General features: G+C 39.5%; 1 protein-coding gene across 2 annotated transcripts; it reads left to right on the forward strand.

Annotated features, from left to right (window-relative positions):
* Positions 1–3,419: 3,419 nt before the first annotated feature.
* Positions 3,420–24,352, forward strand: il15ra (interleukin 15 receptor subunit alpha). Of its 2 annotated transcripts, XM_066705107.1 has the most exons (8): positions 3,427–3,866; positions 6,140–6,331; positions 7,550–7,582; positions 10,761–10,901; positions 14,731–14,943; positions 17,260–17,295; positions 17,415–17,484; positions 24,060–24,352. In XM_066705107.1, exons 1-8 carry the CDS (start codon positions 3,779–3,781, stop codon positions 24,157–24,159), a joined length of 873 nt encoding a protein of 290 aa, XP_066561204.1. In that variant the 5' UTR covers positions 3,427–3,778; the 3' UTR covers positions 24,160–24,352. The 2 variants fall into 2 exon arrangements, with proteins under 2 accessions (XP_066561205.1, XP_066561204.1); XM_066705108.1 differs by lacking the exon at positions 14,731–14,943 and having other exon boundaries at positions 3,420–3,866.
* Positions 24,353–27,212: the final 2,860 nt, after the last annotated feature.

Consider the following 27,212-nt stretch of genomic DNA (forward strand, 5'->3'; position numbering starts at 1 on the left):
ATGTTCAAGAAACCAATTTGAAATGATTCGACCTTTGTGACATGGTGCATTATCCTGCTGGAAGTAGCCATCAGAGGATGGGTACATGGTGGTCATAAAGGGATGGACATGGTCAGAAACAATGCTCAGGTAGGCCGTGGGATTTAAACGATGCCCAATTGGCACTAAGGGGCCTAAAGTGTGCCAAGAAAACATCCCCCACACCATTACACCACCACCACCAGCCTGCACAGTGGTAACAAGGCATGATAGATCCATGTTCTCATTCTGTTTACGCCAAATTCTGACTCTACCATCTGAATGTCTCAACAGAAATCGAGACTCATCAGACCAGGCAACATTTTTCCAGTCTTCAACTGTCCAATTTTGGTGAGCTTGTGCAAATTGTAGCCTCTTTTTCCTATTTGTAGTGGAGATGAGTGGTACCCGGTGGGGTCTTCTGCTGTTGTAGCCCATCCGCCTCAAGGTTGTACGTGTTGTGGCTTCACAAATGCTTTGCTGCATACCTCGGTTGTAACGAGTGGTTATTTCAGTCAAAGTTGCTCTTCTATCAGCTTGAATCAGTCGGCCCATTCTCCTCTGACCTCTAGCATCAACAAGGCATTTTCGCCCACAGGACTGCCACATACTGGATGTTTTTCCCTTTTCACACCATTCTTTGTAAACCCTAGAAATGGTTGTGCGTGAAAATCCCAGTAACTGAGCAGATTGTGAAATACTCAGACCGGCCCGCCTGGCACCAACAACCATGCCACGCTCAAAATTGCTTAAATCACCTTTCTTTCCCATTCAGACATTCAGTTTGGAGTTCAGGAGATTGTCTTGACCAGGACCACACCCCTAAATGCATTGAAGCAACTGCCATGTGATTGGTTGGTTAGATAATTGCATTAATGAGAAATTGAACAGGTGTTCCTAATAATCCTTTAGGTGAGTGTATATATATATATATATATATATATATACAGTGGGGGAAAAAAGTATTTGATCCCCTGCTGATTTTGTACGTTTGCCCACTGACAAAGAAATGATCAGTCTATAATTTTAATGGTAGGTGTATTTTAACAGTGAGAGACAGAATAACAACAACAAAATCCAGAAAAACGCACTTCAAAAAAGTTATAAATTGATTTGCATGTTAATGAGGGAAATAAATATTTGACCCCTTCGACTTAGTACTTGGTGGCAAAACCCTTGTTGGCAATCGCAGAGGTCAGACGTTTCTTGTAGTTGGCCACCAGAGTTTGCAGAGCGCAAACAGACGACATGCAAATAGGCTGACATTAAATTAAAGATTAGTGTTAAGGTACAACGGTTCAGTTGAAGCAACCCTTCGGATCCCAGTGAATCAGGCACCCCAGTGAGCGCTTCCAGTAACAGTTTAGACTCTCGGCAGGAGACAGGCCCGGGAAGTAAAGTCACCGACACAATGTCAGTTCGTTTATCTTCGTTTATTGAAAATTTCACACAGCCTTTTATACATCTACAAGCAATATTTCAAAGGAGGTGAAAACTTGAGAAGGTCTGAGGTCCGGACCACAGCGACCTCTGAACAGTGGGCCAGACCTCGGAAACTGTATGCATTTGAACACTTTAATACTTTTTGATTTTGTTTTTCTGTTTTTTTGTTTTTGTTTTATAAGACATAACTGTATAGGCTACTTAGTGGTTAATATACTTTATCCCTTCCCCATTATTGTACGGAATAATAGCAGTAAACACATTATTATTGCAGCGACCAAACCTTTTAATGGTCGCTGTTGAAATAAAAGCAAAAGAAGCAGAATTCAACCAAAACAAAACTGGTGTTTATTGATCTTTTCAAAGAGGTACATCCACTTTCCCCCTTTCCCACTAAGATTCGGATAAACTCCACAAATGTCCATCTTTCCCATTAACTCCAACTCGACTCAGCTCCCGGTGCGACACCACACCCTTATATAGCCCCCTGTCTGGTGACTCCCTCCCGCCCAATCACTGCACACCCACAAACACCCACAAACATCCCTCCCTAACCCAACACAACAACACCCCACATGTAACACACATTCACACTCATGCACACACACACACAGACAGACAGACAGGGTCCCCAAACTGACCCACCCACCCTGCATACACACTTTTACATCCTCCCCCCACCTTTGGGCTGCCCTACTGGCACATACACACAGACACCCGCCAGGATCGCTATATTATTATTATCATCATCATCATTATTATAACAGTAGGGCTAATAATAATTATAATACTCATATTATATGTTTATGATTATTATGATTGTAGTTTGGATATGTGCAAGTCAACAACATATTTTACAGTAAACGGTTTTTGACGGTGTGTCCAAGAAAACAAAACAAAACAAAAACCCATCCCAGTTTGGTTCGTGATGGAGACGAATTGGGCTTCAAGGCATTCAAGACAGAAAACAGGAAACAGAAAACTCCCCAGAGATGTGGTTGAAGCTGAAAATTTGGGAACATTTAAAAATAGACTGGATAGGATCCTTGGATCACTTAGTTATTAATAGACACCAAACGAGCACGATGGGTCAAATGGCCTCCTCTCGTTTGTAAACTTTCTTATGTTTCTTATCTACTGCTGTCTGGACCAGACAGTACTGAATTACCTTCAGACCCTCGTCTCCCCATACATCCACTCCAGACCAGTGCGGTCTTCCGGTGCCGGAAGACTAACTCTGCCTCCTCTCAGTCTCCTTCCTCCAGAGCCGCTCTCCTTCTCACCCCTGGCCCCTAAGTGGTGGAACGACCTGCCCACTAAAGTCAAAACAGCAGAGTCCCTGACCTCCTTCTGGCGATTACTCAAGACACATCTTTTCAGACTCTACTTGTAATTTAGTCATTTACTCTCCTGTAAAATTGCACTTATACAACGTTTTGTCATACTTGCTTTTGCATTACTAGTACTTGTATTGTTTATTTGGAGATTTCCCCTATACCCCCTTTCCCTTAGCTTTTAACTTTGACTTAACAGCTTGTCTGCACTTATCAGCTTCTACAGTACTGTGCAAACGTTTTAGGCAGGTGTGAAAAAATGCTGTAAAGTAAAAATGCTTTCAAAAATAGACCTGTTAATAGATTATATTTATCAATTAACTAAAGGCAAAGTGAGTGAACAGAAGAAAAATCTACATCAAATCCATTTTTGGTGTGACCACCCTTTGCCTTCAAAACAGCATCAATGGATGTATTTCTTTTGACCGGTTCCTGTGACTTATTGGGAAGCTATCCATGGCATCCTTGAGTCGCAAAGTAAAAACCTGTTTCATGTTCATATCCTGTTTTAATTCGCTCTCAGAAGTCACTTTCTATAACGATACTTATAGATTAAAACGTGATAGGGTTATAATGTACCTTTCGCCAGTGGACAGTTTAGCTTTGGTCAAGATCAGTCTGATGCAGCTCTCACTGAGTGCAAACCCAAGTGCAGAAGTTTCAGGTCATGGGGGGCAATTCGCGAAACCTTATTTTCGGATTCCTTTTCCAAAAGACTGTTTTCACTGTCGCAGTCCTGACTTATTTTAAGTTAGAGGCGTGTTTTATATGGATTAGGGGTAATAAATGCACTACGCAGCTCCAATAAACGTAGACTGAAAGTGAAAGTGAAAGAAAGTTAGTAGTCTACGTAATGAAAAAAAAAAAGAAGAAAACTTTCAGATGACATAAATGAAGCAGCGCAGCAATGCTTACTTACTCTGGGCGTTTTTCCTTCAGGACAACGAGCAGAGCAGCGTTAATTGTTAGCGGTGCTTTATATAATGACTTGTCATGTCCTATCTCTGACACTGTTTGTGCTTTTCCCCCTGGCAAATAATAATCATCATGACACAGTCTCGGCAGCTGGTGGTGAGTACAGCGTTTCTTTCTCTTTCTCTTTCTCACATTCTGCACATGTATGTGTTTATTCATTAATTGTATAGCTTCTCATACAGATCTGTGCCACTGAAAACATGCACACGGCAGCTCTCCGATTGATGTCATGTACGTTGCCCAGGTGGACCACGCTGCATTGATGACATATTGGCTTATTATTTATCTATTTTTTTGTATTTAGTTGAGTGCCTACTCTCCTACATATGTGTTGCTCTGGTAAACCGACTCAAATGCATATGCTACTGGCTACTGCACTCCTTTTTAATGTGGATAGTCATGTATTACAGAGGGATGATACATAACCCAGCCAGCAAACACGGGGCGCTCTTGGTTTCTAAAATACTCTCAAGGCTGCAGTTATATTGATCAGGTGTTATTAATTCATCTATTTTGCTAAGTGTTTTGTTATCCTTTCCACACATTAACAAAGTAGATTACTGTGCTACAGAAAAGCAAGTTAAAACACAGCAGAAATTATGTTTCAATGCAGACAATTAATGACTCACCTATAGACACCTGAATGATACCTTCTGAGTGAACATGGTCTCACTTTACCTGCGTTTATTAAACTGTATTTTAAGTAACGTATGTCGTGTTTGTTACCCGTTTTTTGTCTTCCAAGCTTGCGTTATTTGTGTTTTTAAAACCTGTTGCTTATGGGCCACCTGGGCAATATGAAACACGTCACAACTGTTTCTGAACTATGACCGGTATGTGCGCCCAAGTGTCTGCTGACAAATTTTAAGTTCATTGTTCACTGACTAATTAACATTTGTACAACTTTTGTTTTCTTTCATGCTGCAATTTGTCCCATTAAGTAGTTTTCTAAAAATAGATTTGACCTGCTATATTATTTGAGAAGGTTTAGGGAATATACCAATATGTCAAACGAAATCTCAAATTAAAGTGTAAGGTTTAGTATAAAATGGAGATGTTTCATGTTATACGTTGAACAAGAATGGAACAAATGTGTATCTAACATGAATGTTGTTTAAACCCCTTAATAATATCCCATATCCTATATATATATTGAGTATTAAGTGTTGTACTTTCTGCCTGACATTTGTTTTTTCTTATTCTATGAATTGCCATTCATTTTAGTTGTACTCTATCTGTTGGTCAGGCCAGACCACTAATATATTAGGCATATGACCATCATAGTTGTACAGGTTCAGTCCGTTCATTTTTAAAGGTAATATAGCAAGACCAAAAAAATAAATCTGCAAGTCCTCTTAGGCAATGTTTTGTTCTGATGAAGGTCACATTATTGACTTCTGATATCCAGAAAGGTTTACTCCACCTTGAAATTGGTAAGCAGTGTATATGCCTACCCTTTTTAAGAAATAAGGTTTCAAATAATTGTAGAAACAATAGGCCCATTTCAGTTCTTAGTTGTAAGCAAAAACTGACTGAAAAAGCTGTCTCCATTTAGCTAACGTACTGTCATGGTCAAACAAAAACATCTGGAAGTATTTGACTTTCCACATATTCCCTCTCTGCCACAGAGAGTCACGGGTAATTAGAGAATAGAAAGACCACAAATGAAATTTAAACTTTGATCTATTACCCATTGTAATAACTTTGTAACAGATGCATTCCTAGTCATCAAAATGTGGTCCGTTATCTTCTGAAATAGGTGAAAATCCTGTCTTAGGCCACTAATAAGGCTAGTCTTGGTCTTATCTGTGGGGAATTTCTGTTTTCTTTTGTTTTCATATACATCTTGTGCTCTCAGTATTCTGCTTTTTTGATACTTCCTTGGAATTATTCCACCTGATGGCAGGGACGTAACTTAATTATTGCCTGTCTGTTCCAAATCACAGTTGGAACACAAATACAGTTAGATCCATAAATATTTGGATAGTGACACAATTGTCATCATTTTGCTCTGTACACAGTGGATTGTGAAATGACTTTCATATGCCATGAAAAGTGCATATGAAGTTGGTCAAATAGGTTTTCTTAATTATTATTAGTATCACTATTTCTAGTACTAGTAGTGTATGTGTAACTTTTTTGTGATGGTGAATGATGAAATGTTTAGTTCAAGCTGGGGGACACATGGGCGTTTCATCTCCAGGATTATCTGATTTGTCATGTTTGTTCTTGCAAAATATTGGTTCTGAGAGATATTCCATATACGGGCTGAATTTCTGAAAAAACACAAACAAAAACAAAAAAACAGCCTTAAACCCTTAAGTTTCAGATACTTCCCGTGTACTAACACATTTTACTTTTTGTTATAGATTCCTGTTCCCCTCCAGCTGCAACAAGTTTAACGGTCCCCCCAGATCCATATAAAAGATATTCCAAAGGAGACATTTATAGATACAGTTGCAGCTCTGGATATAAAAGAAAAGCTGGGACTTCCAATCTCATCCGTTGTGAAGAAAAGAATAAGACTCTGGTTTGGAGTGACTACGCACTAGAATGCATCAGTAAGATTTTTATCCTCCTTCCTATAGACTCATTTCTGTTTTTTAAACCTAATTTGTACATTAGGTATTAAACTACAATGAGCCATGCAGTTCCTATGAAAGATGTAACCACTGGGTTTCACAAAGCAAACTTGTGTTTGTGTTTGTGGGTGTGTGTTTGTATGTTTTTTTCTTTTCATTATCATTGGAAGTGGTATATTTCATTCTATTTCATTTATTTTCAGGAGTGGCTTAAAATACATTTATACTATAATGGCTTCTAAAAGTAAATTGTACTGGTGTAACGCAGAAAGGATAAAAATATTTGAAGTTCAAAGTAAAACAAAAAGATGTACATTATGTATACATTTGCATTGTGCATGGGCTGTCCCAAATGCAGTCCTGGCTATTATTTTAAAATGTAAATTGGATTACATTACATTTAAAACACAGTAAGGTTTGCCAGTTATTAAAATTATATATTTTTTTTTAATCACCGTTATTAGGAAAGGAGTTTAGCGCCGACTCATTTATATCTCAAAAAAGCCGGAGTTATAAGTATTTTTTACTAATAAACAGCAGATGGAGATGGGATTTCACAATAGCTAGGGGAATATGGATTTGTACAGTGTGTTGTTGCGTTCACAAACAACGCATTGTATATGCCCCATGTATAAATACATTGTGTTAATGAAATCCAGTCACTACCGATCTATTCATCTGGAAAATGTGTTGACCATCAAATCACATCATGTAACAGCTGTGGTATGAATGAATTAATGAAAATATTATTTGCAGTGTAATTACAGCAGGAGGGAATGATTTGTTTGGAAGGAAACTAAAAGCCTAGTCAGCCAAGCACAAATGAATAACTGACCTAATCCCAGTCCTTTTACATGTATTAGTAAAACACATTCATTATATGTACATTTTGTTAACAGACCTTTATGTGCCACAGGTAACATTGTTATACTGTCACTTTTATAACATCTCTAACATATCTGTCCTTAGTGGTCTGGATGAGAGACTTCTTTCACCTTGAATTGTGATAGCAGTAGATTATAACAGGACTTTTTATAGAGTAGGGATGAAAGGATTGGTATTTTAAACTTGTTTAACCAGGTGCCTTATGGCATTTTTAGGGCTCTTGAAGTTTTGATTTGTCAGCATGTACACATCTGTGGAACAGTGTATTGATTTGTGTCATATTTTATTTCTTTTTTTCTTTTGTTACTAAAGGAGATCCTGCACTAAAAGGAAAAACAACTCCAAGTAAGAACTCTCAATAACACATTACTTTAGCCTTTGAATTTCTGTTGCAGTTCCCAATCTTGTAGATGTCATTTTAAAAAAGCTAAATATATTTCAATCATATGGATTTTTTTGCTGATCATAAATTACTAATTTGCAACAGCAACAGTAGATTGGTGGCACAAAGGCAGTGTATTGTTTTACTATTTAATAGCAATGCTTTTGGTTGCAAATGGCTTGGTCTGAGGAATGAAGCACTGCTGCCTGCTTTTTAACTGTCTTCAGTCGCATTTGAACAACACAGTGTTGGGGTTTGCCCCTTTGTTTTTCTTGTTGGGATATTTAGGAAACTAATCCTAAAGGTACAACCTATGGATGTCAATGAATCATTAACAGCAAAGGCCCTGGTTTGTGAATGTTGATTAATTCACCACATTTTTGTGAGGTTTCTGCAATCATTTTGTATAAGATAAGGTAATATGTTACAGTATAGACGTCTTGAAAAACTGCTCTTTTCTACTTTTTCCCTTTTGATGCTTTGACTATCAAGGGTCTTGTATGCTGTAGCTTTGATGTTTGTGCAGGTAGTGCTTTTACAGCATCGCTCATGGTTTTGCGTCTCTAGATGCGATTTACTTGTATCAATGAACTGTTGACTTTCACAGAAGAAAGAGCTCTTTGAGATATGCTTCCTGGTGTCTGATGTATTCCTTTCATATAACCATCTTTTTAATTATACATCACAGCAAGCTGACTAAGTCCTTGTGGGAACTGGCTTTTTAATACAGGTTACACTTACTCTTGTATAATCTTTCAAAAGCATGAGCGTAAACAATCTTCTTTAACTAAACTAATATATTCTACACTCCAGCAGTCCAGACTATTTTATGCTGCCTTTGTTGAGGAAGCAGCGATGATCTCGGCAGGCTGTGATTGCTTGCAGTTGGTGTGTACAAATATACCTCTTTCTCTTGCCTTTTGTTGACAACCAGTACAAGGGTTAGTATTATTTCTGCAACATTATTTAATTAATTCCTTTCTGGGGTTAAATGTTAAAATACATCCATTAGATGTAATCTGTGTAGAATTTCCATCCTTGATCATCTGCCACAGGGCCTGCTAGGACACTGCAGTAAGAGATCAACCAGTTAGTCAACATACTTTTATAAATCAATATGAGATCAGGGAGGCCAGTCACCAAATTATTAGGAGGAGGTTAAACAAATGTTGTCTCTGAAACTGGAATGACTCAGTTCTTAAAATGGAATGCAATGAAGACTGATCAATTTTGCACGTAAAGCAAGTGTTAATCAGCTCAATGGGCCACAGCAAGTAACCGTTGCAGTGTTTCGACCACACATGTGTCATCATTTCTAGGTATGTTTGACAGTTAAGGTGTTGTTGTGTGAATTTCCAGATTGCTTAGGATAGTTCAGCCTTATCATTGTGGGTTGTTGCGGTTGTCATTCAGAATGCATTTTTCCTTATCACCTTTTAGGTTCTAAATGCTGTCTCTCCTGACAATGAATATTGACTATTCATGAGATCAGATCATTTCAGATCATTGGCGATGATTATTTTTTTACCAAAGAAAACCTTCCTTCAAGGGAAATAGGTTAACTATCATATACTCTGCTTAAATGAAAAGATGAGCAGTACGACTTCTACCTCAAACCTTAACTTATCTATTCTGCTGTGCAACTTGAATAACAAACAGCCTTCCTCAAGCTAACAGCACATGCTTTGAAGGAACATAAGCATCTATATATGGATACTTTGGGTGTGGTACACTAGTTTTTAATCAATCATTAACTAAACTATATAAGTTAAGTCAGTTGACATGCTATAAGGGTTATTTGCTTTTCACAATTTCCCTCAGTAATGCAAAGAACAATGCAGTCGCCATCAGTATCATTTCTTATTGCATCTGAACCCAGAAGTATTAAAGTAGTATATCACATCTTTTGACTTTTAATTGCATGTCATAGGATGCCAACAAAGTCACGCAGTAATGAGTAAAAGGATGAAGTGCAAACAGAAGAGCTTGCCTAGCGCCTCCTCTCTGATGCTTCTCTGTGTTGCAAAAGACCGCCCAACACCTATACTGTACTGTGTATGTAATATACTGTGTTGTATTGCCGCTTTTGTCTTACAGCTTCAGAGAATTGCCACCTCTGGGTGATTAAAGAAACGTTTCAAATGGTCAAAATGTTCAGCAGACACACGCATGTCTTATTCTGTGAGGATACACAGAAAGTGAAATTGAAATTGGCTGTTGAATGAAATTAACTGATTTTAAAGTAATAATGGTTTCTAAGTCTGAACATTTTGTGGGTTTGACCTTTCAAGTTCGTGGAAGTGACTGTTGTCTCCCTTCCATTTAGGTTAGGTTAGGTTAGGTTACAGACACAGATACTTTTCCATGACTGGGCAGGTTTGGAGAGAAATGAAGCACTGGCAAGTGAAGACTTAAATCGACACCGACAATGTTTACATGCGGGGATATAAGTCATGATAGCAGAGGTACTCTCATGACCTCTTTAGTGGGGGTTTGGCTGGTTACAGTTTTTAACAGTTTTGGTTTATGTTGGAGTCCAAATTAAACCAAAAAACAACACAACAGCCCAAAGCAGAAACTGTTAAACTAAGACAGCACCAACCACAACACTCTAAAACTCTAATCCAGTTGCACCTCATTCTAAACAAGTTATGACACCACCTCTAGTGTCATTATGTTTTACACGCATTTCAACACTCACTGACTGCCTTTTTGTTTTGTCACATTTTTGTAATACTTTATTTTGAGTGTCATGAATACATTTGTTTTATTATGAAATATTTCAAGATCTATGTTTTTAACTGCCTAATTCAACTCATTACTGTCTTCATAGAACTAACTGAAGTGTTATTAATTTAAAGAGAGACAGAAAATCTGCTGGGCTGTGGCTCTTATTTACCAGCATTAAACGCCCCTGTTCTATCAGATAGCCATGAAAAGTCAGCTGACCTGCAATACTAGCACCTTAACCACATCCCCAGTAATACAAAAAACAGAATAATTAGTTGACCTTTAATTTCCGTGTTGTTTTTTGACACTAAAGTGCTAGCCGGTTTTGATATGTGTTTATTATTTTCTTAATATTTTGTACGTTTTGGGCATTCACCAAAGCCTCTCTCTGTCCTCCACATGCACCTGCAGCAATAGCAACGTCACAAGAATCAACTGCTACCTCTAGGACATCCAATGTAAAATGGAGAGGATCTGATACTCCTGATAAAGTGACTCCCACTATGTCACCCACCACCAGCACACCACTGTCTACAGTGACATTAAGTACAGGTCAGTTTTGATTTTTGAAGTTAACAGGTAAGGGCTATTATAATATAAAAGTCTTGGTAACGCTCATCCCTAAAACTTTGCATATGAAAATGCAGAATTTTCCATCTCTCTGAACAGGTCTTTTTCAATTTGGTATTAAGGGTAGGGATACAAGAACACATTACAGTACAAATATATTCCATGTGAAAACCTGTTATTCGGTGTGATCAGAAGAGAACCGAACCTTACAGATTGAGACTTGCCTGTCCTTTTCAGAAGAAACACTTATAACACTTAAACCCGTAGATTTCAAACTGCCTCCCCCTATTAAAGGCTGGAGTATTGGTATTTGACCTGATGGTATTACACTATGCTAATTTATCAATGATATCTCTCTGAAGAATGTTGAGCAGTCATTCATCCTAGCAAGAATGGTTGTATTGATTGCAGTTGACCAAGTGCCACTACAGGGAGGTCTACGACTTACATACAGTGAGGGAAAAAAGTATTTGATCCCCTGCTGATTTTGTACGTTTGCCCACTGACAAAGAAATGATCAGTCTATAATTTTAATGGTAGGTGTATTTTAACAGTGAGAGACAGAATAACAACAACAAAATCCAGAAAAACACATTTCAAAAAAGTTATAAATTGATTTGCATGTTAATGAGGGAAATAAGTATTTGACCCCTTCGACTTAGTACTTGGTGGCAAAACCCTTGTTGGCAATCACAGAGGTCAGACGTTTCTTGTAGTTGGCCACCAGGTTGCACACATCTCAGGAGGGATTTTGTCCCACTCCTCTTTGCAGATCCTCTCCAAGTCATTAAGGTTTCGAGGCTGACGTTTGGCAACTCGAACCTTCAGCTCCCTCCACAGATTTTCTATGGGATTAAGGTCTGGAGACTGGCTAGGCCACTCCAGGACCTTAATGTGCTTCTTCTTGAGCCACTCCTTTGTTGCCTTGGCTGTGTGTTTTGGGTCATTGTCATGCTGGAATACCCATCCACGACCCATTTTCAATGCCCTGGCTGAGGGAAGGAGGTTCTCACTCAAGATGTGACGGTACATGGCCCCGTCCATCGTCCCTTTGATGCGGTGCAGTTGTCCTGTCCCCTTAGCAGTAAAACACCCCCAAAGCATAATGTTTCCACCTCCATGTTTGACGGTGGGGATGGTGTTCTTGGGGTCATAGGCAGCATTCCTCCTCCTCCAAACACGGCGAGTTGAGTTGATGCCAATGAGCTTGATTTTGGTCTCATCTGACCACAACACTTTCACCCAGTTCTCCTCTGAATCATTCAGATGTTCATTGGCAAACTTCAGACGGGCCTGTACATGTGCTTTCTTGAGCAGGGGAACCTTGCCGGTGCTGCAGGATTTCAGTCCTTCATGGCGTAGTGTGTTACCAATTGTTTTCTTGGTGACTATGGTCCCAGCTGCCTTGAGATCATTAACAAGATCCTCCTGTGTAGTTCTGGGCTGATTCCTCAGCGTTCTCATGATCATTGAAACTCCACGAGGTGAGATCTTGCATGGAGCCCCAGAACGAGGGAGACTGACAGTTATTTTGTGTTTCTTCCATTTGCGAATAATCGCACCAACTGTTGTCACCTTCTCACCAAGCTGCTTGGCGATGGTCTTGTAGCCCATTCCAGCCTTGTGTAGGTCTACAATCTTGTCCCTGACATCCTTGGACAGCTCTTTGGTCTTGGCCATGGTGGAGAGTTTGGAATCTGATTGATTGATTGCTTCTGTGGACAGGTGTCTTTTATACAGGTGACGAGCTGAGATTAGGAGCACTCCCTTTAAGAGAGTGCTCCTAATCTCAGCTCGTTACCTGTATAAAAGACACCTGGGAGCCAGAAATCTTGCTGATTGATAGGGGATCAAATACTTATTTCCCTCATTAACATGCAAATCAATTTATAACTTTTTTTAAATGCGTTTTTCTGGATTTCCTATCAAGTGTCTGCTTCTTCAGATTTCTGTTGGTCAGACCAGTCTGGGTTATAGTTGTAGCCTCAAGCACTCCAGTTATCTTGTGCTCTACACAACATTTCCTAGGAGTGTAGCTGTGCACACCTTTAGTTTTGTATTTGGATTGTGCACTTATCTCCCATTCAGAAGTGATCGCACTTTACCCTAGGCTATTCGTAGTGTGAAGAGAGTAGCTCTAATAGAAAGGAGAAAGAGAAAGATGAAGGTTTCCTCAGTGTCTCCACGGCCAGGGAAAGAAATATTGTTAGATTTCTAAATCGTTGCAGATTTGAAAGACAAAAGCAAATGAGAGAAAATCATGTTCATAACAAGTCCCACCACTACCTTTCAGCGGCATGTAAGCTTTCTCTTCAATGGTGTGTGGAATTTCCCTTGAAGTGAAACATCTTTCAGTTCGCATGAAAGAAGCAGGATGTTTTGTAACGTTTTCATTTGAAGGAAAATTACTTCAACTGGTGACTTGTCACCTACACTGCTCAAAACTCAACTCAAAACTCAATTTCCTTATAGAGAAAATGCCAAAATCCAGGGAATATAATTAATCTGATTTTAACATTAAATATTATTGACTGTATTTCCATGTTGGTCCCATCAAATGGATTTGTGAAACAGCCTAGTATGATTAGAAGTGAAGATTTTAAAAACTATTCCCAACTATAGCAGGAGATGTCCTTTTCAAGAAGACATTGTACTAAAAAAACGTAAGAAAGCACTTTAAAATCATGATAGTTGCCTACCTTGCATGATTTATAGTACTTACTAGAAAATTTAAATGTTTCAACGCAAGTCTTTTTACTTATGTGGTTTCAGCTCACAAATCATCAGTGTACGATGCTTTAATGATGCAGAACTCGGCCCATTATTCTGCATGCCTGTTTTCTAGTAGTGTTTGTCCTGGGCAAGTACTATACTGCTGACTTAATAAAACGGGCACCATAGAACCACATGTTTCCTCAGTGGAAACAATTAATAGTTAATTAATTAATAATATGAAAAGGAGCTGCCCATTTATGAGTAATTGTAATGATTCATCCTCCACAAATATTTTAGTTCATTAATGCAAGTTCTATCAGACATGCAAATAGTATCATCCATGACCAGGTGTCTCCTCTCTGTTTTAATGTCATCTGTTAAATCAGCCACATTACTTGGCTGAGCCCTTGTTTTTGGTTTCTGATAGGCTCATCAGATTTTGTCCTGAGCTTGTATTCCCGTACCAACCTGGAGCTGAAAGTAGCACAGTGAAGTAGCATGGAAAAACCCACAGTAAAAGCAGGGGGAAAGTACTACACTGCTGTGTAAATTCTGGTGAACTTAACTGTACATTAAAGGCCTAATTAGCAATGTTGAAAAACATTGAAAAAAACACTATATTTCTAGTATGAAGATGTTGTTGTGTTTGTTATCTTCATGGTATTCTGGAGCTGGTTCTGGTTTTAATTATTAATAAATAAAACGTTGAAACCTGCCACCCTCTGCCTGTGTACAGTATAGACATACATGATCCATTGGAAGAATTCTAGCCACATATCTACTCACAAAAAAGGACAAGTCATTGGTGTGGTGCAACATTCATACTTTTTTAATCATTCAAATTATATCTCTCAAACATGACACAACAAACAAATGTTACACAATCTAAATATTATCCCTCCCCACAAAATACAGTGCAGGTGACCTTTAAATATAATGCTAGGGAACTGCACCATCATGCGCAAATTCTAAAACTGTGTCATATTCTCTCAGAATGTTTCCGTAGGTGACTGCCTTTCATTTATTTAATTTCTGTGTGTATGTCTGTGTCTGTTTGTACTGTCCACACCATGGCCATATTTTACCTAACAAATAGGGTTTACAAGAACTACACCAGAAAAGGACATAGAATCCACAACATCAAGCGAACAGTATGAAAACATGACTCCTACAACCACCTCATTCCAAAAACCCACATTCCTACTGCCTGACACCACAGCCCCAGAGATTGCTTCAACATCTGAGCCAACTGGTGCTGAATCTGTCCCTAGTCAAACAAAAGTCCCCAAAACAATTGGAACACCGTCTGGTAAGAGAACACTTATTAAACCTCTGCTAAAGTCAGTCTGCTGCAAACCAGATAAGCTTTTACACCACTAACAATACTGGACATGTTCTGGAGATGGGTACTTTGCATGACCTTTGCATGAGTTGCATGATGCATTTTCATGTTGATTGCTTTTAAAAGACTCCTCTAAGGCTAATACAGTTTTGTCCACTGTAGTCCAATGCAAGCTACCCAGCAGAGATATGTGAAAGAGGAACAAAGAATAGGGTGGAATAATAATGTGCCTTTTGTAAAAGAAGGGTTTGGCAAGCAAAGTAAATCCAAGATACAGCTTTTTAAAATGAGGCATTTTAACTTATGCTTTCCTAGCCACCCCTCTTAATGAACTGGATTATTGATTGGGTTAATCAATACATTATCAGGTAATCCATCTATATTGTTTCATGCAAATGTGTTATTTTTTCATCTTTAGTGGATTGGACCCATTAGAAGAAAAGCATATAGCTATATTGTAATACCATGTGGGGTTGCCACAGTCCTGGGCTCTTGACATAGGCAGGTTCTACAGAAACACACACAGAAGACAGGGGATACAGGGAAAAGGAATGGTGAATTTATTGCACAGTGCAGAGGTCACTGAAATAAAAAACAAAACAAAACTCTAGCTCTTTAGTTCAGCCAAACTAAACATATTGTGGTTCATCTCGAAGCATCAAACACTCCCAAAAACCTTGATCAAGTTTTCACAAACCTTCACAAACCAAAATTCCCCACAGGAAATTATAGAACTGAATTGTTTGCTGACAACAAGTATAGATTTTACTATTAAAGGGAAGGAAATAGACAAAATGTTCCAAAGCAGTATTTTGGTTCAGGAAATACTGGAAAACCCAGAGCAAAACTACTTTAAAAAACATCCCTCTGCTCCAAAATTGTTCGCTCTGGCAGCATATTTTCCAACAGAGACACAAGGCTTTTGTATGTGGAAATGAGTTTAAGCAGAACTTAAGTACATTAATAACAAATGTCTCTATTTTGTTCCTCTGCTCTAATGTGTGGAAGCTGATATTAAGTCAGACCTAAATGGATAACTTAATTACAGAAATCATTGCATGTATTTTATAACCAAACATGCTACTTTTTGTGTAATACCAGAAAAAGAAACCTCTAGCTTTTCCCTTTTTCAAAGGCGCAACTGGTCAGATTGAGAAACACAGGCTTGGCAACAGATTCAGAAGTGGAAGGGAAACAGCTGCTCAGGAATTAAATGGCATATGGCTTAACTGTACAGCGAGGATTTATTTAACTACAGTATTATTCTTCGAAGAGATGCTTCATGGGTAAAAGTACCATGCTTCACCATTTCCTAAAAATTATGCTTGTGTAACTTCCTGAAACCTGCATACAAGCAACCAGGTAAACTAACCTAAGATATAGCGAAGAAATCAACACTTTACATTCTGATCAATGTAAAAAAGAACAGAATTACAATGAGTATTTGTAACTTCTCCACAAATAGATGCATTTAAAGAAAGCCTCAGCCTGCTGCCCCTGCAGATAAGGTGTCAGAAAAGCAGTTTGAAGTGCAAAGTTATTGTCCATTGCAAAGTATCATAAGTAATGTTACAGAAGTTAATAATGTAAGCTGTCTGCTTAAACAACGTGCTAATGTATGTAGCAATGACTAATTGAGATTAATGTCATGCAATGGAATAATTGTAAATGATTGCTCAATAGGTGCCTTAATCAGGTAACTTAATTGGCAAGTGGGGTGGGAGGACTGAAATACAGTTGAAAATATGAAGCCTTGTGAGACACAGAGCCCTGGTACTAATCAACAAGCTAATTCCTTCATCAAAATAAGCCATCCTTACACATTTGGAGATGCATGAATCTGTTAGGTTGCTAAGTTATCTTTTCTTCCCCTTTCTTAAACTCATCAAACTGCACTTTTCTGAGTGACGGTCTTTCTCACTTGCCATGCACCATTTCTGTATGTGTTTGCAAAAAGTGAAAACACCACTTTTTTTGGTCAGAATAGTAAAACATGCAAAGGCTGCCTTTGTCTCTGAATTTTAGGAAGAGTTTATTATTATTTTACTTATGGTTAATGGCTTCAGTCAATGGCCTGTATTCATCAAGGGTTTCACAATTATCACTACCGTATCTAAAAAAGATAAAACTGAAATGTATTGAACTTACTAATCACTTACTAATTCTCATCTTCTTTAAAATAGTCTGTACACACTGTGACTAACCTATGCTGTTAATGGCAGGCACAGTTAGAGGTATGTTAATGCATCTTTACTTCATTGCCATTGTTTTTTACATGAACAGGTGGTTTGCTGGGTAAACAAGAAACTGTGGCTCTAGGTAAGATCTTCCTACATTGTTCAGAAAAAAAATAATGTGAAGAACTAGTCTGTACCCTTTTACCGAGTTTGGCTTTTTAGATTTTTCTCTATTTTCTGATTTTTTTTCTTTCTCTCTAGGTGTATCTACTGTTCTTCTTGTCATTGTCTTAAGCAGTCTCCTAATCATCTTTATTTTGAAGAAGAATGGGTAAGGCATTTACTTGTTCATTTGCTTTTGCTTGGCTTCAATTCTGTTCTGTTGGGAGAATATATTCGAATACATACCCATGTTCAATATTTCTGCACCCTCTGGCTTTCAAAGTCAGATTTATAAAGCAGTGAAAGATTATATGTTTTAAGAATACAGTATGCCACGTTATACATATTTATAGGTTGTGATGAAGACCAGTTCTTACTGGCAACAGAACTACAAGTGATTTAAAAACATGGAATATTTGTAGAGATTGAGATATTTACTACATTTCCTACATTTACCAGATCCCACAGCCCCTGCCCAAGATAAGCCAGTTCTTGCCATTCATTTCTACTCCACCCGTTCCAATACTTGCCTGGATAGCTATATATTTGTTTATTCTTTGTGCTCTCTAAGAAAAAGCTGTATTTTTTTATTTAGTTAATATTTTTGTTCTGGGAAGTGCTCAATAGATGCAATATGGTCCTTTTCAATGGAAGTGTTGTGTTGTCTGAGCTTGTTAATATGTTTCCGGCTTCAAATATTCAAGCTCCAGTTGTATTTTGGAATGCTGGTCCTGGCCAACAGGATGTGCTGTCAAATTAAATTAAATTAAGTGATCAAATTCTATAAATGCAATATCTGTATGTCTATGCATTCAGATAGATGGATAGACAGAGATATATAGATACATACAGTACTGTGCAAAAGTTTTAGGAAAGTGTTGCATGTCTAGCCAGGCATTTAGGCAGGTGTGAAAAAATGCTGTAAGTAAGAATGCTTTCAAAAATAGACATGTTAATAGATTATATTTAGCAATTAACTAAATGCAAAGTGAGTGAACAGAAGAAAAATCTACATCAAATCAATATTTTCTCTCAAAACAGCATCAATTCTTCCAGGTACACTTGCACAAAGTCAGGGATTCTGTAGGCATATAGCCAGGTGTATGATTAAACAATTATACCAAACAGGTGCCAATGATCATCAATTCAATATGTACAGTGCATCCGGAAAGTATTCACAATGCTTCACTTTTTCCACATTTTGTTATGTTACAGCCTTATTCCAAAATGGATTAAATTCATTATTTTCCTCAAAATTCTACAAACAATACCTCATAATGACAACGTGAAAGAAGTTTGTTTGAAATCTCTGCAAATGTATTAAAAATAAAAAACAAAAAAAGCACATGTACATAAGTTTTCACAGCCTTTGCCATGACACTCAAAATTGAGCTCAGGTGCATCCTGTTTCCACTGATCATCCTTGAGATGTTTCTACAACTTGATTGGAGTTCACCTGTGGTAAATTCAGTTGATTGGACATGATTTGGAAAGGCACACACCTGTCTATATAAGGTCCCACAGTTAACAGTGCATGTCAGAGCACAAACCAAGCCATGAAGTCCAAGGAATTGTCTGTAGACCTCCGAGACAGGATTGTATCGAGGCACAGATCTGGGGAAGGGTACAGAAAAATGTCTGCAGCATTGAAGGTCCCAATGAGCACAGTGGCCTCCATCATCCGTAAATGGAAGAAGTTTGGAACCACCAGGACTCTTCCTAGAGCTGGCCACCCGGCCAAACTGAGCTATCGGGGGAGAAGGGCCTTAGTCAGGGAGGTGACCAAGAACCCGATGGTCACTCTGACAGAGCTCCAGCATGTCTCTGTGGAGAGAGGAGAAGCTTCCAGAAGAACAACCATCTCTGCAGCACTCCACCAATCAGGCCTGTATGGTAGAGTGGCCAGACGGAAGTCACTCCTCAGTAAAAGGCACATGACAGCCGGCCTGGAGTTTGCCAAAAGGCACCTGAAAGACTCTCACACCATGAGAAACAAAATTCTCTGGTCTGATGAAACAAAGATTGAACTCATGTCTGGAGGAAACCAGGCACCGCTCATCACCTGGCCAATACCATCCCTACAGTGAAGCATGGTGGTGGCAGCATCATGCTGTGGGGATGTTTTTCAGCGGCAGGAACTGTGAGACTAGTCAGGATGGAGGGAAAGATGAATGCAGCAATGTACAGAGACATCCTTGATGAAAACCTACTCCAGAGCGCTCTGGACCTCAGACTGGGGCGAAGGTTCATCTTCCAACAGGACAATGACCCTAAGCACAAAGCCAAGATAACAAAGGAGTGGCTACAGGACAACTCGGTGTATGTCCTTGAGTGACCCAGCCAGAGCCCAGACTTGAACCCGATTGAACATCTCTGGAGAGATCTGAAAATGGCTGTGCACCGATGCTCCCCATCCAATCTGATGGAGCTTGAGAGGTCCTGCAAAGAAGAATGGGAGAAACTGGCCAAAAATAGGCGTGCCAAGCTTGTAGCATCATACTCAAAAAGACTTGAGACTGTGATTGGTGCCAAAGGTGCTTCAACAAAGTATTGAGCAAAGGCTGTGAATACTTATGTACATGTGCTTTTTTATTTATTTTTTTATAAATTTGCAAAGATTTCAAACTTCTTTCACATTGTCATTATGGGGTATTGTTTGTAGAAATTTAAGGAAAATAATGAATTTAATCAATTTTGGCATAAGGCTGTAACATAACAAAATGTGGAAAAAGTGAAGCGCTGTGAATACTTTCCGGATGCACTGTAGGTTGAAACACAATCATTAACTGAAACAGAAACAGCTGTGTAGGAGGAATAAAACTGGGTGAGGAACAGCCAAACTCCGCTAACAAGGTGAGGTTGCTGAAGACAGTTTACTGTCAAAAGTCATACACCATGGCAAGACTGAGCACAGCAACAAGACACAAGGTAGTTCTACTGCATCAGCAAGGTCTATCCCAGGCAGACATTTCAAGGCAGACGGGTTTCCAGATGTGCTGTCCAAGCTCTTTTGAAGAAGAAACGGGCAACGCTGAGGACCGTAGACACAGCAGTCGGCCGAGGAAACTTACTGCAGCAGATGAAAGACACATCATGCTTGCTTCCCTTCACAATTAGTGCCATCAGCTCAGAATTGGTAGAAAACATTGGGACCCTGGTACACCCATCTACTGTCTGGAGAAGTCTGGTCAGAAGTGGCCTTCGTGTCTGGGATTACATGAAGAGAGAGAAGCAACTGAGGCTGCCTAAATCCACAGAAGAACTGTGGTTAGTTCTCCAAGATGTTTGAGCCAACCTACCTGCCGAGTTCCTTCAAAAACTGTGTGCAAGTGTACCTAGAAGAATTGATGCTGTTTTGAAGGCAAGGGTGGTCACACCAAATATTGATTTGATGTAGATTTCTTCTGTTCACTCATTTTGCATTTTGTTAATTGAATATAATCTATTAACATGTCTATTTTTGAAAGCATTCTTACTTTGCAGCATTTTTTTACACCTGCCTAAAGCTTTTGCACAGTACTAATTATATATATATAGCTCTGCTCAAAAGAATTAAGGGAACATGTAATCATCACAGTATAACACCAAGTCAATTAAACTTCAGGGATATCAATCTGTCCAGTTAGGAAGCCTAAGCAATTGTGAATCAATGTCGCCTGTTTTGTTACAAATTAAAGTGACAACAGATGCACTGCAGTGGCAACAGCAAGACAACCCCCAAAAAGGGAATGGTTTTGCAGGTGGTGGCCACAGACAATTGCTCTCTCCTTATCCTTCCTGACTGATTCTTCTCTAGATTTGCATTTTGGTAGTGTCCTTGTGACTACTGGTAGCATGAGGCGGTACCTGCAGCCTTTTCAGGTTGCACAGGTAGTCCAGCTCCTCAAAGATGGCACATCCATACGTGCCGTCGCAAGAAGGTCTGCTGTGTCTCGCAGTACAAGAGCATGGAGGAGATACCAAGAGACAGGCCGTTACATGAGGAGAGCTGGACAGGGCAGTAGAAGGGCATCAACCCAGCAGCAGGACCGGTATCTGCTCCTTTGTGTGAGGAGGAACAGGAGGAGCACTGCCAGAGCCCTAAAAAATTACCTCTACTGGCTACTGGTGTGTGTCTGGCTCGATTGGCATTCACCAGAGAACACCAGAATTGGCAGGTCTGCCATTGGCACCCCGTTCTCTTCACAGATGAGAGCAGGTTCACACTGAACACATGTGACAGATGTGAAAGAGTCTGGAGACACCGTGGTGAACGCTATGCTGCCTGCAACATCATCCAGCATGACCGGTTTGGCGGTGGGTCAGTGATGGTCTGGGGAGTTATATCCTTGAAGGTTTGCACAGACCTCCACGTTCTAGCCAACAGTACTCTGACTGCTGTTAGGTACCGGGATGAAATCCTCAGACCCATCGTCAGACCTTACGCTGGTGCAGTGGGCCCTGGGTTCCTCCTGGTGCAGGACAATGCCCGGCCTCATGTGGCCAGACTGTATAGGCAGTTCCTGGATGAAGGCATTGATGCCATTGACTGGCCCTCACGTTCCCCAGACCTGAATCCAATTGAGAACCTTTGAGACGTTTGCATTTGCATTTGACGCCGCCAAGTAGTGCCACAGACTGTCCAGGAGCTCACTGATGCCCAGATCCAGGTCTGGGAGGAGATCCCCCCAGGACACCATCCACCGTCTCATCAGGGGCATGCCCAGACGTTGTCGGGAGTTCATATAGGCACGTGGGGGGTCATACACGCTACTGGGTCACATTATGCCGTGATGAAATTCACACAAGTTGGAACAGCCTGTGATTTCATTTGTTTACTTTGATTTTCGGTGAGAGTTTGAATCCAGCCCTCAATCGGTTGGTGATTTTGGTTTCCATTGACTGTTGTTACGTAATTTTGTTCTCAACGAATTACACAATGTACAGTAAAGATTTTGATCTTTAATATATTTTGTTCATCGAGATCTGATTTAAGTGTTCCCTTATTTTTTATTAGCAGTGTGTGTGTGTGTACAGTGAGGGAAAAAAGTATTTGATCCCCTGCTGATTTTGTACGTTTGCCCACTGACAAAGAAATGATCAGTCTATAATTTTAATGGTAGGTGTATTTTAACAGTGAGAGACAGAATAACAGCAAAAACAATCAGAAAAACACATTTCAAAAAAGTTATAAATTGATTTGCATGTTAATGACGGAAATAAATATTTGATCTCCTATCAATCAGCAAGATTTCTGGCTCCCAGGTGTCTTTTATACAGGTAACGAGCTGAGATTAGGAGCACTCTCTTAAAGGGAGTGCTCCTAATCTCAGCTCGTTACCTGTATAAAAGACACCTGTCCACAGAAGCAATCAATCAATCAGATTCCAAACTCTCCACCATGGCCAAGACCAAAGAGCTGTCCAAGGATGTCAGGGACAAGATTGTAGACCTACACAAGGCTGGAATGGGCTACAAGACCATCGCCAAGCAGCTTGGTGAGAAGGTGACAACAGTTGGTGCGATTATTCGCAAATGGAAGAAACACAAAATAACTGTCAGTCTCCCTTGGTCTGGGGCTCCATGCAAAATCTCACCTCGTGGAGTTTCAATGATCATGAGAACGGTGAGGAATCAGCCCAGAACTACACGGGAGGATCTTGTTAATGATCTCAAGGCAGCTGGGACCATAGTCACCAAGAAAACCATTGGTAACACACTACGCTGTGAAGGACTGAAAACCTGCAGTGCCCGCAAGGCCCCCCTGCTCAAGAAAGCACATGTACAGGCCCGTCTGAAGTTTGCCAATTAACATCTGAATGATTCAGAGGAGAACTGGGTGAAAGTGTTGTGGTCAGATGAGACCAAAATCAAGCTCTTTGGCATCAAGTCAACTCGCCGTGTTTGGAGGAGGAGGAATGACCCCAAGAACACCATCCCCACCGTCAAACATGGAGGTGGAAACATTATGCTTTGGGGGTGTTTTTCTGCTAAGGGGACAGGACAACTGCACCGCATCAAAGGGACAATGGACGAGGCCATGTACCGTCAAATCTTGGGTGAGAACCTCCTTCCCTCAGCCAGGGCATTGAAAATGGGTCGTGGATGGGTATTCCAGCATGACAATGACCCAAAACACACAGCCAAGGCAACAAAGGAGTGGCTCAAGAAGAAGCACATTAAGGTCCTGGAGTGGCCTAGCCAGTCTCCAGACCTTAATCCCATAGAAAATCTGTGGAGGGAGCTGAAGGTTCGAGTTGCCAAACGTCAGCCTTGAAACCTTAATGACTTGGATAGGATCTGCAAAGAGGAGTGGGACAAAATCCCTCGTGAGATGTGTGCAACCTGGTGGCCAACTACAAGAAACGTCTGACCTCTGTGATTGCCAACAAGGGTTTTGCCACCAAGTACTAAGTCGAAGGGGTCAAATACTTATTTCCCTCATTAACATGCAAATCAATTTATAACTTTTTTGAAATGCGTTTTTCTGGATTTTTTTGCTGTTATTCTGTCTCTCACTGTTAAAATACACCTACCATTAAAATTATAGACTGATCATTTCTTTGTCAGTGGGCAAACGTACAAAATCAGCAGGGGATCAAATACTTTTTTCCCCCCACTGTATATATATATATATACTTTTATTCTTTCTCTTTTCAATAACACACTTTCCAGTGGCAGATGCTATTACTATTTGGACAAGATATCATTTTTATTTTTCCATGTATGGTTACTATCACCTTCTAATAAAACATTTCTTTTAAGCTGTCCTAGGTCAAGGCAAAATGATAGACCCCCATCTCCAGCTCAAGAACTCGAGCCCTTTTCACCCCAGAAACAAGGAGAACTGAAGATGTCATCTTAATGGTGTCAGGAAATCAATGATGTGTTTGGCAACAGTTGCATACTGATATGCTATACTTTACATGGGCAATTTTGCAGCTATAAAACCTTTGATACCTCTGCCAGCTTTTGATAATTGCTTTATATGAATGTGGGATTTGGGAGCATTCTTTGTTACTGTTTTGTATGAAGGGTAAAAACAGTGCAGCTTGGAATGGTGTCTATTTTCCATTCATTAATCCTAGCATCAAAATCCAGTTTAAAGTCTGGACATAGATAGGAAGTGCACAAATAACACATTTATAGAACAACAACAACAAAAATCAGCTACCTATGGTAAGTCAATTCTGTAACATTTAGTCCAGGTGTATTAGCTTTGTACAGAAAAGTCACAGTCAGATAGATCACGTAAGATCACACCAAATAATAATAAAAATAATATTCACACTGGGAAAAAGCAAAATTAGTTTATTTTCTCCTACTTTATGTAGGTCATTTAACATAAAGGATCCATCAATAATGAAGTTGGAATTGGCATATATCTGTTCCAATGAGCTGACTGCTATGGCCTGCTATACATGCAATAAATGAATGCAGACTATCTGGGCTCTAGGAATAGCATTGTATGGGGGGCTAATGTAGCTCTCAGTGGCACTGGGAGCTATTGAGCCTCAGAAGCTGTTGGTGTGCCAAGGAAAAGCTTTGCCAATCTCATGTCAGCCTAGCTCTGAATCAAGAACATCGGGATCATAGAGCTCAATCTGGGCTCCAAACAGAGGCTATGGTTGAGCCAATCAGGAGGCACCACGTGCAGGTTTAAGCTAATCCAAGCACAATAAACACAGCCCAGAGCTGTGCATGTGGGATCTGATTTCATTGCACTCTTTTGCAGGATGGTGTTCTGAGAGGTTGTTGAAAGAACAGTCTGTGGAAAGTGTCATATGTTGGTCATTTGCTGCTGTTGCTGTATTCCAGTGCTTTTATTTATTCTTTTTTAAATAGATCAGTAGTATCCATGTATTTTTGTTACAATGGTAGAATAATTGAAGTTATTGATGGTGGATCTATAGCAGGGTATTCTTTTAACATTGATAGATCGAATCAAACCAGAAACTGGTGTGTGTATACACACACACACACACACACACACACACACATTATATATATATATATATATATATATATATATATATATATATATATATATATACACCGATCAGCCATAACATTATGACCACTGACAGGTGAAGTGAATAACATTGATAATCTCGTTATCATGGCACCTGGCAGTGGGTGGGATATATTAGGCAGCAAGTGAACATTTTGTCCTCAAAGTTGATGTGTTAGAAGCAGGAAAAATGGGCAAGCGTAAGGATCTGAGCGACTTTGACAAGGGCCAAATTGTGATGGTTAGACGACTGGGTCAGAGCATCTCCAAAACTGCACTCTTGTGGGGTGTTCCCGGTCTGCAGTGGTCAGTACCTATCCAAAGTGGTCCAAGGAAGGAAAAGTGGGCGGCCAAGGCTCACTGATGCACGTGGGGAGCGAAGGCTGGCCCGTGTGGACCAATCCAACAGACGAGCTACTGTAGCTCAAATTGCTGAAAAAATTAATGCTGGTTCTGATAGAAAGGTGTCAGAAAACACAGTGCATCGCTGTTTGTTGCGTATGGGGCTGCGTAGCCGCAGACCAGTCAGGGTGCCCATGCTGACCCCTGTCCACTGCCGAAAGCGCCTACAATGGGCACATGAGTATCAGAACTGGACCACGGAGCAATGGAAGAAGGTGGCCAATATGTTTCACCCCGTTCTTTATATTGTAAATTGTCTCAATACCAAAACAAAATGCCATGAAAAAGGGACATCATCCAAAAAAAAAAAAAAAGCAAGATCATTTTAGAGCACACAAATATAAAATTAATTTACGCATTTCTGAGAGCAAAACAAATCTTCAGCACAAATCAAGAAGGAAGAGGCAAGGCACCGATAACTCAATTTTAGCATCTGATGTTTTTCAGGAAGGAAACAAATATCTTTGTGTAATCTTATACATGCACAAAAGAGGAATCGACAGTGAAGAGTAAAAACGGTGTAGACAAAAGTCCAGAAATGAAAGGGAAAATTAAAGAAACCTAGGGAAAAAAGTTTCTAATGCTGATGATTCTGTTTTTAGTCTACAACCTCCCTTGCCATTGCTATTTTAGAGCAACTTAAACATTACAGTCTGGTCACAATAACTTTACAGGAACCTTTACATTGACCTACAAAGTTCATGCATTATATGTAAGTTGAGGCTTCATTTGCCGGTTTCACAGACTCAGTTTAGCAGTATTCTAGGATTTCCAAAGTAATTTCAGTACTCCAAGATTAGTGCTAATCAGAGGCTATCCTTTGAAATTAGCTGGTACCATTGTGAATGTATTTACTGTGTTTTATTTATATATCTATATATATTAATTTTGTATCTTGATTTTATTTGCTTTATTACTTTTCATTACTGCTTTAAAATGAATACCTGTACTGTAAAAGTACCATTTTAGGTAAGTAACTTCTTAGATGTCATTGTCAGAGATATGGTGGTACTCCATCCTTCTTTCCAGGCAATATTGTTGTTTTTTTTCATTAAAAATTAAGAGTGGATCATAACCCATATTCAAAGTTTTTTATATTGTTGTATTCCTAATTTTGGAGGGGTGGGTGGTTAATTAAATGTTGTCTCATGTTCTTTCCATCATTATTATATTACTAATAAATATTTAATTTTGAAACAACAGAGCCTCTACTTAGTTTTTGAATGTGAAGTCGGATATTAAATGGATTCTGCAATTTCACAGAGAGGGCATTGTGCTTTAAGCTTTATGTGCACAAATAAGGTATCAGTCATTTTCCTGATTAAGACATATCCTAATGGCACCTTCCAGAACATAAGCAGCAATGGGAATGTAGCACATTTAGCAAGATGCATGCCCAAGAGTTCCCTTTCAAAGGGGCAATTTGAAATGTGGCAAAGTGCCTATGATTCCATCTGCAACAGATTTTAAACCCTCTATAATGTTAGCATTGCACATGCTTTTGC

Source organism: Amia ocellicauda, chromosome 5 (assembly GCF_036373705.1).
Source record: "Amia ocellicauda isolate fAmiCal2 chromosome 5, fAmiCal2.hap1, whole genome shotgun sequence".
Lineage (NCBI taxonomy): Eukaryota > Metazoa > Chordata > Actinopteri > Amiiformes > Amiidae > Amia > Amia ocellicauda.

Coding starts and splice junctions, on each gene's coding strand:
- il15ra (XM_066705107.1), top strand. CDS start 3,779: ATGACTTGTCATGTCCTATCTCTGACACTGTTTGTGCTTTTCCCCCTG. Junction 6,332..7,549: donor CTACGCACTAGAATGCATCA/GTAAGATTTTTA, acceptor TTGTTACTAAAG/GAGATCCTGCACTAAAAGGA. Junction 17,485..24,059: donor TTTATTTTGAAGAAGAATGG/GTAAGGCATTTA, acceptor ATTTCTTTTAAG/CTGTCCTAGGTCAAGGCAAA.